This window comes from Salvelinus alpinus, chromosome 13 (assembly GCF_045679555.1).
Source record: "Salvelinus alpinus chromosome 13, SLU_Salpinus.1, whole genome shotgun sequence".
In the NCBI taxonomy this organism is placed as follows: Eukaryota; Metazoa; Chordata; class Actinopteri; order Salmoniformes; family Salmonidae; genus Salvelinus; species Salvelinus alpinus.
This window is the reverse complement of record NC_092098.1, coordinates 46,671,776-46,684,297: the sequence shown is the minus strand read 5'-3', so window position 1 is coordinate 46,684,297 and position 12,522 is coordinate 46,671,776. Positions and strand designations below refer to the sequence as shown.

The following is a 12,522-nucleotide window of genomic DNA, read 5'->3' as shown; positions in this document are numbered from 1 at the left end:
GCTCCAGAGTTCCTGTGTGGAGATGGGAGAACCTTCCAGAAGGACAAACCTCTCTGCAGCACTCCACCAATCAGGCCTTTATCATAGAGTGGACAGACGGAAGCCACTCCTCAGTAAAAGGCACATGACAGCCCTATTGGCACCTAAAGACTCTCAGACCATGAGAAACAAGATTCTCTGATCTGAGATTTAACTTTTTGGCTTGAATGCCAAGCATCACATCTGGAGGAAACCTGGCACCATCCCTATGGTGAAGCATTGTGGTGGCAGCATCATGCTGTGGGGATGTTTTTTAGCGGCAGGGACTGGGAGACTAGTCAGGATCGAGGGAAAGATGAACGGAGAAAAGTACAGAAAGATCCTTGATGAAAACCTACTCCAGAGCGCTCAGGACCTCAGACTGGGGCGATGGTTCACCTTCCAACAGGACAACGACCCTAAGCACACATCCAAGACAACGCAGGAGTGGCTTCGGGACAAGCTTTGGGACAAGCTCCCCATCCAATCTGACAGCGCTTGAGATAATCTGCAGAGAAGAATGGGAGAAACTCCCCAAATACAGGTGTGCCAAGCTTGTAGCGTCATACCCAAGAAGACTCGAGGCTGTAATCGCTGCCAAAGGTGCTTCAACAAAGTACTGAGTAAAGGGTCTGAATAGTCATGTAAATGTGATATTTCCGTTTTTTATTTTTTATAAATGTGCAGACATTTCTAAAAACCTGTTTTTGCTTTGTCATCATGGGGTATTGTGCGTAGATTGATGAGGGAAAAAACCGTTTTAATCGATTTTCGAATAAGGTTGCAATGTATTAAAATGTGGAAAAAGTCCATTTTAAAAAGTAATTCCACAAAGAATTAAAACACAAACCCAATTTTGATAAACTCTCATATCTATTGGGTGAAATACCAGAGTGTGCCATCACTGCAATACGATGTGTGACCTGTTGCCACAGGAAAAGGGCAACCAGTGAAGAACAAACACCATTATCAATACAACCCATATTTATGTACAGTATATTTATTTTCCCTTCTGTCCTTTAACTATTTGCACATAATATGACATTTTAAATGTCTTTATTCTATTGGAACTTTTGTGAGTGTAATGTTTACTGTAAAAAAAGTGTAAACATATGTTTATGTCAATAAAGCCCTTAAATTTAAATTGAATTTAATTGAAAGAGAGGCAGGCCCCTTGGTCCCTCCCCCTGGTTGACAGGGAAACTGGAGTCATGAACACTATGAGTCATAAAGCCAAATGGCTCCATCAGTCTGGACACAGCGGCTGGGCTCTGATCCTGACCTGATTACGGAGATAGGGGCCCCTCCCATACCCTCCACTCCTCAGCAATGTTTTTGTTTGGAAGGGGAACCCTGCTTGGGTTGAGTCGAGGCCTCCTGGCGCTGGCATTGCCCTCCTATTGATCGTCTCCAATTCATTTCAACATTGGACCATTGTCTCTGCGACTCTGGTAGTGGTTGCCTGTTGGTCATGCGTTGCCTGTAAGGTCTACACTCCCTGAGCTCTTTTCTGTAACACCTCGAACCAGTCATTGTGTTGGATAATGACTAGTCTGTAAAGCAAAGAATGCACACCTCTTATATATATATTGGACAGGAATGTTTAAGTAGTTGTTCCATTTAAAGACACTAACTTCACTTAACCCTGTGCAATATCTAATTTATAAAATTATAGTAATGTCTGACAATACTGGGTTTGGAGCCGAGGGTTTAGAGGAAAGATGTAGAACTTCATTGGTAGTGAATTACACAGTACTACAGTATATCATTGTCAGGGAGAGTTCCAAAAATAATTTGAGATGGCACTAACACTCGGCCAGAAGACTATTTTCCTGAGTGAACAAGTTTGGCAAAATACTACACACATGCTTCCACTGAGAGTTCCCTCTTTTTTTTGGGGCAATGTGCATAATTTCTGTATCACCTTTATAGCTATGAATAATGTTAAGAAACCACAACCAAAACATTTCTCAAGAGCCTCCCCTTTGCTGCCCTGCAATCAGCAGCTGACTTAATCACAACAGCGGAGCTGAGGCTAACAACAGATTGCCTCTTCAGATGTCATTAGCAAAGTGAGCATCAATTTTTCACATTACAGGATCATTCTTTTCCTGCTGAATAGCAGTCTCCTCTGTTAGCAGCTAATTTGAGCTGGCGCCATCCACCTATTGAAGGTAGTAATTTAGGTTCATTAGAGCTAAAGCTTGGTCGCAAGACCGTCGCTCCTTAACACTAATTAAGGTGTTAATGAAAACAATGTGATGATAGCCACTGTCAGGCTTAACTTACTAACTCCCTTCATTTCAACAAGCTTTGCAAGTTTGACAACATGTCTGACCTTTCTGTAGAGAGAGGGCTTCTAGACAGGACTTGTTTTTCAGACTGAAATGCATAATTATATAATTATCATGTATTATGTTCCCTATATCAGGTAAAGAATATGTTTTGGATTGTTAGAATAAGAAAAATGATACTGAATTTAAAGGGTATCTGGGCAAATAATGCATTCATTGTCAGTGTTCACTTGTTAAAACACTCTTTAAAGCGAATCAAATTGTATTGGTCGCATACACGTTCAGCAGATGTTATTGCGGGAGAGTAGCGAAATGCTTGTGTTCCTAGCTCCAACAGTGCAGTACTTTCTAACAATACACAACAACACACATCTAAAAGTAAAATAATGGAATTAAGAAATATAGAAATATTAGGAAGAGCAATGTCATAGTCTGGAGTATAAATATATACTGTATATAAACAGTACCAGTCAAAAGTTTGGAAATACCTATTCATTCAAGAGTTTTTCTTTATTTTTACTATTTTCTACATTGTAGAATAACAGTGAAGACATCAAAACTATGAAATAACACATATGGAATCATGTAGTAACCAAAAAAACTCTTAAACAAATCAAAATATATTTTGTTAAGTAGCCATCCTTAGTACTGATGACAGCTTTGCACACTCCTGGCATTCTCTCAACCAGCTTCATGAGGAATGAAAATAGTATGAATAAAGAAAAACCCTGGAATGAGTAGATGTGTCCAAACTTTTGACTTTTACTGTACATATAAAGTATATATATGTGATGGAATGTATAGACATTATGGACAGTATATGGATAGAATATGTAGTATATCTGAAGAATACGAAAGATAGAATAGTATATGTACAGCGAAAGTTAAAAAGGATGGACTTGACTAGAATACAGCATATGCATATGAAATGGGTAAAACAGTATGTTAACATTATTAAATTGACCAGTGTTCCATTATTAAAGTGACCAGTGATTCCATGTGTATGTACATACGGCAGCAGCCTATAAGGTGCAGGGATGAGTAACCTGGTGGTAGCCGGTTACATGTTATAATAAAGGTGAAGAAAAAAAATAACGTTGTTGCATGTCATAATGTATTGCAATGTAAAGTATTGTAATGTAAAGTATTGTAATGTATTGTAATGTAAAGTATTGTAATGTAAAGTATTGTAATGTAAAGTATTGCAATGTTAAGAATTGTAATGTAAAGTATTATAATGTAAAGTATTGTAATGTAAAATAGTGTTTTTCCATACTAGCAAATATCGGTTTATGGTTACAGTATATTCTGATTATCTATCGAAAGTCATCACTTCTTGGGTTGCTAGATGTATGTTGTCTGTGCAACAATATAGACAGTATAATGAGGTATTTCATCATTTGGCACAGCAACAAACCTACCAAGAGGTATCAAACTTCTAATAATATGGTCAATTCCTATTTATACATGTAAAAAACTATAGTAATCTTCCAACATTAGACATGATTTAATCTACTGAGAATCCTTAAAAGTATCAGTTTTCATTTAAAATACAATCAATCTTTATTTGTCACATACGCCGAATACAACAAGTGTAGACCTTACCGTGAAATGCTTACTTACAAGCCCATTTAGTGTGCTTTGGGGTCAGAGTGTCCATAAAGTGGGCCTAATGGCTGTGTAAACACAGTATGCGTGTAACAAACCCAGCTTATTACACAGTCCCACATTCCACCACTTCAAAGCGCAGACTATAATTACAATGCTTGAGGTGTGTCCAAACATACCAACAAAACCAGAAGCTGTCTTTTGACGTTTTCTCCCCCTCCACTTTAAAAAAAAAATCAAGCCAAAAAGAGATTATGGAAAAAGGAAGGAGGATGTGTTTGTAATTTTCTACTCAAGGGGGTTCCTCCCGCTGAAAATCTCCTTGGTCTACGTTCGGTTCGCACGCGGCTTCAGTCACTTTCATTCCCCACGTCTCAAGAGTTTCCACAGCACTATTGCATTGAGTTGACTATATATAGGTGCAGGATCTTAATTTGAGCCAGTTTGCTACAGCAGGAAAATAATCCTGAAGCAACAGGAAATGTGAATTATTATGTGGATTGTAATTAATGGACATTATTGTAGTTGATTCATTTTCGTAAGGGAAAATCAAGTCTGCATTTCAAACTTCAGAAACCTTTTTAAACCTCAAACACACTATAAGTTTAAAAATGTACTGCATTGCTGGAAAGTTCTCCTGCAACAGGGTGATCAAATTAAGATCCTACATCTGTAGGCTACATGCAGTTTACATGTCTCACTACCACTTATCCCTGTGACAGGCTGTGTGTAGCAAGGCCTGGGACTGTGATCGACAAGGTGCCTGAGGGTGGGGGTGTGACCAGAGCAAGTGGGGAGGTGACTACTGAGTAGAGCCGCAAAACTGCAACAGTTTCTCCCCCGAGGAGCAAGGCTTTCATCTGCCCGCTCACTGGCGCCTTCGCAAACCTCAGATTGTCTGTGAAATCACCCCGTTTAATAACGCACAGCCTCATGGGAATGGCGCTCTCGCTCAGTCTCAGCCCTGTAGGCCCCCAGCGCATGCACACACACACACACACACACACGCACGCACGCACGCACGCACACACATGCACACACACATGCACACATGCACACACACACACGCGTGCACACACACACGCGTGCACACACACACACACACACACACACACACACACACACACACACACACACACACACACACACACACACACACACACACACACACACACACACACACACACACACACACACACACACACACACACACACACACACACACACACACACCTCTTACCAGTCAAACTGGGCAGCTGAGTTAGTCCTTGTGATTATCAAATAGTGGCTGTTTATTTCTTGTGCCAGTAGTACCATTTGTAAAGGTCTTTATTGAGGAAATGTAATATTACTACATGATAGAACTAATAGTTACTTCTAGTCGTGTATTTCATGAAACAAATGTTTTGAGCAGCACAGTAACTTATTTGGCTTTTGGAATCTGGGCTTTGAATCTTGAAAACATAACCAATGTGACTGAAAACAATATGTTAGCTAAGAGAAAATGATGTATAGGCCTACAGTATTCTCTGCATACCGTAAGTGCAACTGTTGACCTGTAGGTATGTAAGTCCTCTTCATTTCAACACAGCCTACTGACAGAAGAATGTTGTAGAAATCCATCAGATGAATAACAGTAAATGGATGTTTGATTAACACGTATGTATTAAAACTCGGGATAAACAGATGTGGGTAGAATATGTTGCATCATTTGTTTAAGTAGACTACCACGTTTATCTACCTAGATTTGGTCTGTTTTTAATAAAGACACAAAATCTGCATATGCTATAAAAAAAAAAGTATTTTGTCAGTCTCAATAATGTGCTGAAATAACGAAGCAGGTGGTAAAGTCAAAATGACATTTTTTACAGGTAGAAAGAATCGAGACTGCTACAACTTTTCCCCAAAACAAATGAGATGTGGTAGTCGGCTATTCACACTATTTTAAAGGTCATGAAAATGTTGAATCACATTTAGAATCAGAATAAATACCAGTACCAGGATGCTACAGGCGGCTATATCGGTCCAGTATTACAGCACTAGTAAAGGCCCAGTGTACTACTTTTGCTGCAACATGTTCAGCACCCCTATTTCCAGCGGCTATGGGCACACTTGAATTAAGAGAGCACGATAAAAAATTGGGCTGCAGAGGAAGCACTTTCCCACCACATTTGTGTATCCTGGTTTGAGGCACCAACAACGTTTTACATTCAGGAAAAGTCACATCCTGAGAGAGATTGTTCATCTCTTTCATAATTGGGCGTAAATTACCCACAAGGGGCCTGTGTTTACACAATCTCTTGAGGTTAGGTTCGAAGTAATCCGTCAAAGTACACCATGTGGTGTAGCCTACTGGATATATTTTTGAACCCTTGTGTGAGAGACCAATCACTGGTAACAAGGTCCGCTCTTACATTTGGCAGCGCTGCGATTGGCCGAAAGTTACACTGGCGCCACGTGATTATTTAACTTATCCCACACTTGACAGGTCGTGTCCCCAGACTTTGTAGGCCACCTGTAGCTGAGACTGATAGTCTTGTCGTGTGCCATTGGTACATATTTCGGGGGAATGTCTGCCCATGTGAGTTTGAGGGATAGCAGTTCATCGGAGGAGGACAGCCGACCCGAGCTAGAGAGGACGATGGATGACCGCAAAACTCAAGTGACAAGACACCATCATCCCTTCAGTGTGGAGGCTATAATGTCGGGTAGAAAGATTCACAGTGAGTTTACAAGCAAACCCGACAATGTCTCTGTGGTTACATTTTCAAAGACGCAGAACTCTCCGTACCTGTGCAGAGAGAGCTACAGCCCTCCCGCGGGAATCCGAAAGCACTTTATCCCACCGTCGCCTGTAAAGTCAGAGTCCTCCGAGCCGGATGATTGTGCTCCCTGGGTTATGAGCCCAAGATTCTCTGCACAAACTCGTAAGTAATTTCTGGAGAAAAGCTGTGGTTTTTATGTAGACTAATCGGAACACATTTGGAAGGTGTACTTCTTACCTCACTATTTCCCATAACCTATTATTTTATAGTTAGGGATAAAAAGTACAGTACATTATCAGACAGTTTTATCTCAATCTCTTCATTCAAAGACTCAACCATGGACACTCTTACTGACAGTTGTGGCTGCTTTGCGTGAAGTATTGTTGACTCTACCTTCATGCCCTTTGTGCTGTTGTCTGTGCCCAATAATGTTTGTACCATTTTCTTATTTACTTTGAATATATCTGAATGTTTGTGTAGAAAATCCTTACCATAAAGTAAGAGTCTTGATATTCAATCTATTAGACCAATATGTGAAAAATAAGTATTAGGAAAATAATTTGGTTAGGCCTGGGACTTTACAACGTTTATAAAATGGCTCACTGTGGGTCTTTACAACGTTAATATAATGGCTCACTGTGGGTCTTGTAAGTTAAACTGCCACAACTTCATCTTTCATTTGAAAACAATATTCAACCATTTCTATTATTTATTTGGGATATTAAGATTTATTTCTATCTTTTTGGAATATCAGGCAGGTCTTCAAACCCTTTAATTTAGTTTGTCCGTGTGGTTTGTGTGTAATTGTCAGCATTGCTTTAAACTAATCAACAAATAATAGTCCTTTCCTCCCTTGACAGGAGTATGTGTATCCATTGCAATGTTTGACATTTCCATTTAACAATGAACCACAACAAGCTTAGTAAGAGACAGTTGATTGGATCACATATTACATCACTCCAAAATCACTCTATTTTATGCAAAGAAAATGTTATATAGTCAATTCACTTGTACAGCACTTAGGGGACATGAGTATGCCTACGTTTCAATTTCAGTTTCAAATTGCTATCGGCCCAACCAATACCTTTGGGTACACACACTAAATGCAGGCTGATCTACACAATCAGTTCATACTGTATCTCTAACATTGTTCATTTATCTATCAGGATGATGTGATAATACTACATTATTTACAGGTTTTCTATCAGGATGATGTGATAATACTACATTATTTACAGGTTTTCTATCAGGATGATGTGATAATACTACATTAGGTACAGGTTTTCTATCAGGATCAGGACAAAGTATTTACTTTCTCACTCAAGTAGCTTATCCATGTGTTAAATTAAATCAGTATTGGCCCTGAACCTCTCTCTCCCTCTCTCTGTCTCACTCTCTGTCTCTCCAGGGCAGGTAAGTCCTACCTGTCCGCTGCGGAAGCACAAGACCAACAGAAAGCCTCGTACTCCCTTCACCACCTCCCAGCTGCTGTCTCTGGAGCGTAAGTTCCGTCAGAAGCAGTACCTGTCTATTGCTGAGCGGGCCGAGTTCTCCAGCTTTCTGACCCTGACTGAGACCCAGGTCAAGATTTGGTTCCAGAACCGCCGGGCTAAGGCCAAGAGACTACAGGAGGCAGAGCTGGAGAAGCTTAAAATGGCTGCCAAACCCGCGCTGCACCCGGGCTTTACGTTACCCATGCCCTTGGGAGCACAGCTCCACACAGCCGTCTCCCTCTACGGACAGTCCTACCCCTACCACCGTCCCATGCTGCCCCTCTCACCTATGGGGTTGTACGCTACACCTCTGGGATACAGCATGTATCATCTATCAGGATGATGGATAGGAATATACGCTTCTGCTCGCTGGACTATTCTGTTCATAACTCTTTTTTTAAATACTATATTTTTCTCCTTGCTATGAAACAACACTGAAATTTAGTTTTTTTTTTACACCTGAAGATACAGCGCCTCACTCACGAAAGAGCCTTAAAGACTTAGATGAATTGTTTTCTGGTGTCTTGTTTTTCTTCTGCTGATTTGGATATCAAGGCCAAATTAAGTAGTGGTTCTGTTTTACTTGATGTAATATATTCCAATGCAAATGTTTATCCAATTGCCTCTGATATTGACAACATGTAGTTCAATTACTTCCATTCCACTTGTCATCTAGCATAGAAGATTCAACTAAGGCCCATAATTCTATTCGGGCCGGGGTGGATCCAAACTTCAGGACTGTCTCGTTTTACCTCTACTTGATGACAGACAAGTTTGATTTCCGACTGCTTTCATCCCATACAGAAGTCTAATAAATGAGTTGTGGGAACTGTTGTCTTTTGTTTTCATAAACTCAACTAATTCAAATGTGTTGCTATTTTTACGTTAGATTTGACTGTAGCAACAAATTCTATTCAGCACTTCTGTTTTATCAGGCATTTGTAGTCTTCGATTAATTTGTGTATACTTATTTATTTTGCTTTCACTCTAAACTTTTAATGCTGGAAATGAATTGATTGAGTGATTCATGTTTCGTATTTATAACATGTAGCTCAAATGTGGCAAAAGTTTATACTTTTTAATCTTTAATCTAAATGTTCCTTTGGAAGGAGCTATACTATGCAGTTTTATAAATACTTTTTAAAATTTGGTTATGTATGTCATTCACAAGGATCAAATTAAAAACGTTTAAAACATATGTTTTCTTCTTGAGATATTATGTAAGTGAGAATATGTTGTTACGTATCTACGGCTGTGCTATCTAAGCCTTTGAAATTGAACATGACCTACATTTTCCACAGACACAGCTGATGTGTGGTATAGTTGCATGGTTGATAATGTTTATGTCAATATTTGACAACCCTCAACTGTAAGCACATCAAAGTCAGATTTCCAGATATTATAAAACTGTTGTAAACCATATCAGTGAATGTCATTTTAAAACAATGTTTCATTAGGTTGTCATGGAATTTGCAGTGTTATGCTTCCAGTAAGTCATATAATTATTTAATTTCATGTGAAATTGTGTTAATGTCAATTGAAATGGAGAAATGCAGAGCCCCAAACCATAGCATCTAAACTATACCACGTTCCTTCATCTCAGCTCTTCACATTCTGAAAGCAGTAACTTCAGCAAGAATCTGTGGAACGATAAGTAGAGCTGTACCTGTGTCTCAAACACTGTCGTGCGTCATACATTTGGGTCATTTCAATGACAAAAGTTGTTAAGCTACTAAGATTTAAACATGCCAGGTTTTAAGATGGCAGTAGTATTACTTTAAGATGGCAGTAGTATTATTTTAAGATGGCAGTAGTATTATTTCCCGAGCAGCATTCTTGGGACTAATTGACCTTAATGCTATTGTTGTTGTTTTTTTTGTCAACTGTGTCCGGCTTCTACAACACTTCTGCTTGTGTAAAACACCATTGGTTTGGAAAGCCAGATTGGTCATGTTTTATGGTCCTCCTTCCTTCCTTGTTATATCATACATCAGGGCCCTAACCCTATAAAGTTAGCTGCATTTGTGGCAATTGTAAGAGCTGCTTACAACTTCCGTGTGACTTTGATGTAATGAGGAAATCATTTATAGGCAGCACTCTATTTATGAGCTTCCCTTTAATCAAAACAAGGCTGCCAGGCAAGCCCTCGGCGCAGTCAAGCAATCAGCTTAATGAACAGCAGATTGGCAGAGATGTTCGAGGATCTGTTTGGAAATGTCAGGTTGAGGCTATATTACTTGAGGGAGAAGTTCTTTATCTATTGAAACAATGTTCTATATTTGTGCTAAATAAATGGTTTCACCGTTATTGTGATTTTTTGTGATGGCATGCTCTTTTGACCTTCAAGGCATTCATTAAAGAGGCCAAATATTTTATTAGATTGATTTTGATTTTAAATAAACAAGCATATTTATAACAAGAAGCAAAATACTGAGAAATCATTATGTCAATGTGTTGTTACACCACTCTAGAGCCAGAGGATATCAGTGGTGTAAAGTACTTAAGTAAAAATACTTTAAAGTACTACTTAAGTAGTTTTTTGGGGGTATCTGTACTTTACTATTTATATTTTTGACACCTTTTACATTCCTAAAGATAATAATGTACTTTTTACTCCATACATTTTCCCTGACACCCAAAATTACTTGTTATATTTTGAATGCTTAGCAGAACAGAAAAGTTGTCAAATTCACACACTTATCAAGATAACATCCCTGGTTGTGCCTACTGCCTCTGATCTGGCGGACTCACTAAAGACGTGCTTCGTTTGTAAATGATGTCTGAGTGTTGGGAGTGTGCCGCTGGCTATTCGTAAATAAAATAAAAATACAAAAATGGTGTTGTCTAGTCATTTAAATTATTTATACTTTTACTTTTAGATTTTAATACTTAAGTAAATTTTTGCAATTACATTTACACTTTACACTTTTGATACTTATAAGTATATTTTAAACCAAATACTTTTAGACTTTTACTCAAGTAGACTTTCACTTTTACTCATTTTCTATTAAGGGAATCTTTACTTTTACTAAAGTATGACAATTGGGTACTTTTTCCACCACTGGAGGATATGACCTTTGAGTGTTTGGGAATATGTAATTCAACCACGGAGAGGATCTGTGTCAGATACCTCCTCTAGTGGTACTGTTGGATATAGCACCTTGGGAACAAACTGCTGAGGAGTTCAGGGCCAAGGTTCTCGGTAGGTGGTGCTATGATTACAATCTAAAACTGTAAATTAAGAATGGCAACAAATACACCAACAATAACACATTTACGCTCACATACTTTGCATTTGAATGTAATGATTTGTAATGTATTTTAATGTATTGTAATGTATTTTAATGTAATGTTATGTATTTTAATGTAATGGGTTGTAATGTATTGTAATGTAATGTATTTTAATGTAATGTTATGTATTTCAATGTAGTGTAATGTATTTTAATGTAATGGGTTGTAATGTAATGTATTTTAATGTAATGGTATGTATTTTAATATAATGTAATGTAATATAATGTATTTTAATGTAATGTAATGGGTTGTAATGTAATGGGTTGTAATGTAATGTATTTTAATGTAATGTATTTTAAAACTAATGTATTGTAATGTAATGTATTTTAATGTAATGTAATGTAATGTATTGTAATGTAATGTATTTTAATGTAATGCATTTTAATGTAATGTAATGTATTGTATTTTATTGTAATGTAATGTATTTTAATGTAATGTAATGGGTTGTAATGTAATGTAATGTAATGGGTTGTAATGTATTTTAATGTAATGTAATGTAATGGGTTGTAATGTAATGTAATGTAATGGGTTGTAATGTAATGTAATGGGTTGTAATGTAATGTAATGTAATGGGTTGCATACATGTGTGTACAAATTGTGGACCACCAGTTGCATTCTAGATTATTCTGATCACATGTTTAATTTATAAGATCATGTTTAGTCAGAAATCTGTATTGTAAAAAAACATTTTGAAGTGTGTATTGGCCATTGCTTCTGTTTGTTTTCATAAGGACTTGATGAGCCCATTTCTTCCTCTTGGCCAAGGACCTCAGGAAGCTGCAAGCCCAGCAATGGGGACACAGGGGTGTAATCTGTTTATTAATTTATATTGTGTAATGAGTCAGAGGCAATCTTCCACACAACAGAGCGCACATTGTTCCAATGTATTTTTAATGTAATCTCTCCATCTCATCGCACCATTGAGGAGGGGGGCTGGAGAGAGGAGCAGAGAGGAACAGAAAAGAGCAGAGCGGTACAGAGAGAGAGGAGCAGAGAATAGCAGAGGAACAGAGAGGAGCAGAGAGTAACAGAGAGGAACAGAGAGAAACAGAG

General features: G+C 38.2%; 1 protein-coding gene across 1 annotated transcript; it reads left to right on the top strand.

Moving 5' to 3' along the window:
- The first annotated feature begins 6,406 nt into the window (after positions 1 to 6,406).
- Positions 6,407 to 9,376, top strand: msx2b (muscle segment homeobox 2b). Its single transcript, XM_071339587.1, has 2 exons — positions 6,407 to 6,847; positions 8,094 to 9,376. Exons 1-2 carry the CDS (start codon positions 6,490 to 6,492, stop codon positions 8,519 to 8,521), a joined length of 786 nt encoding a protein of 261 aa, XP_071195688.1. The 5' UTR covers positions 6,407 to 6,489; the 3' UTR covers positions 8,522 to 9,376.
- The last annotated feature ends 3,146 nt before the right edge of the window (positions 9,377 to 12,522 follow it).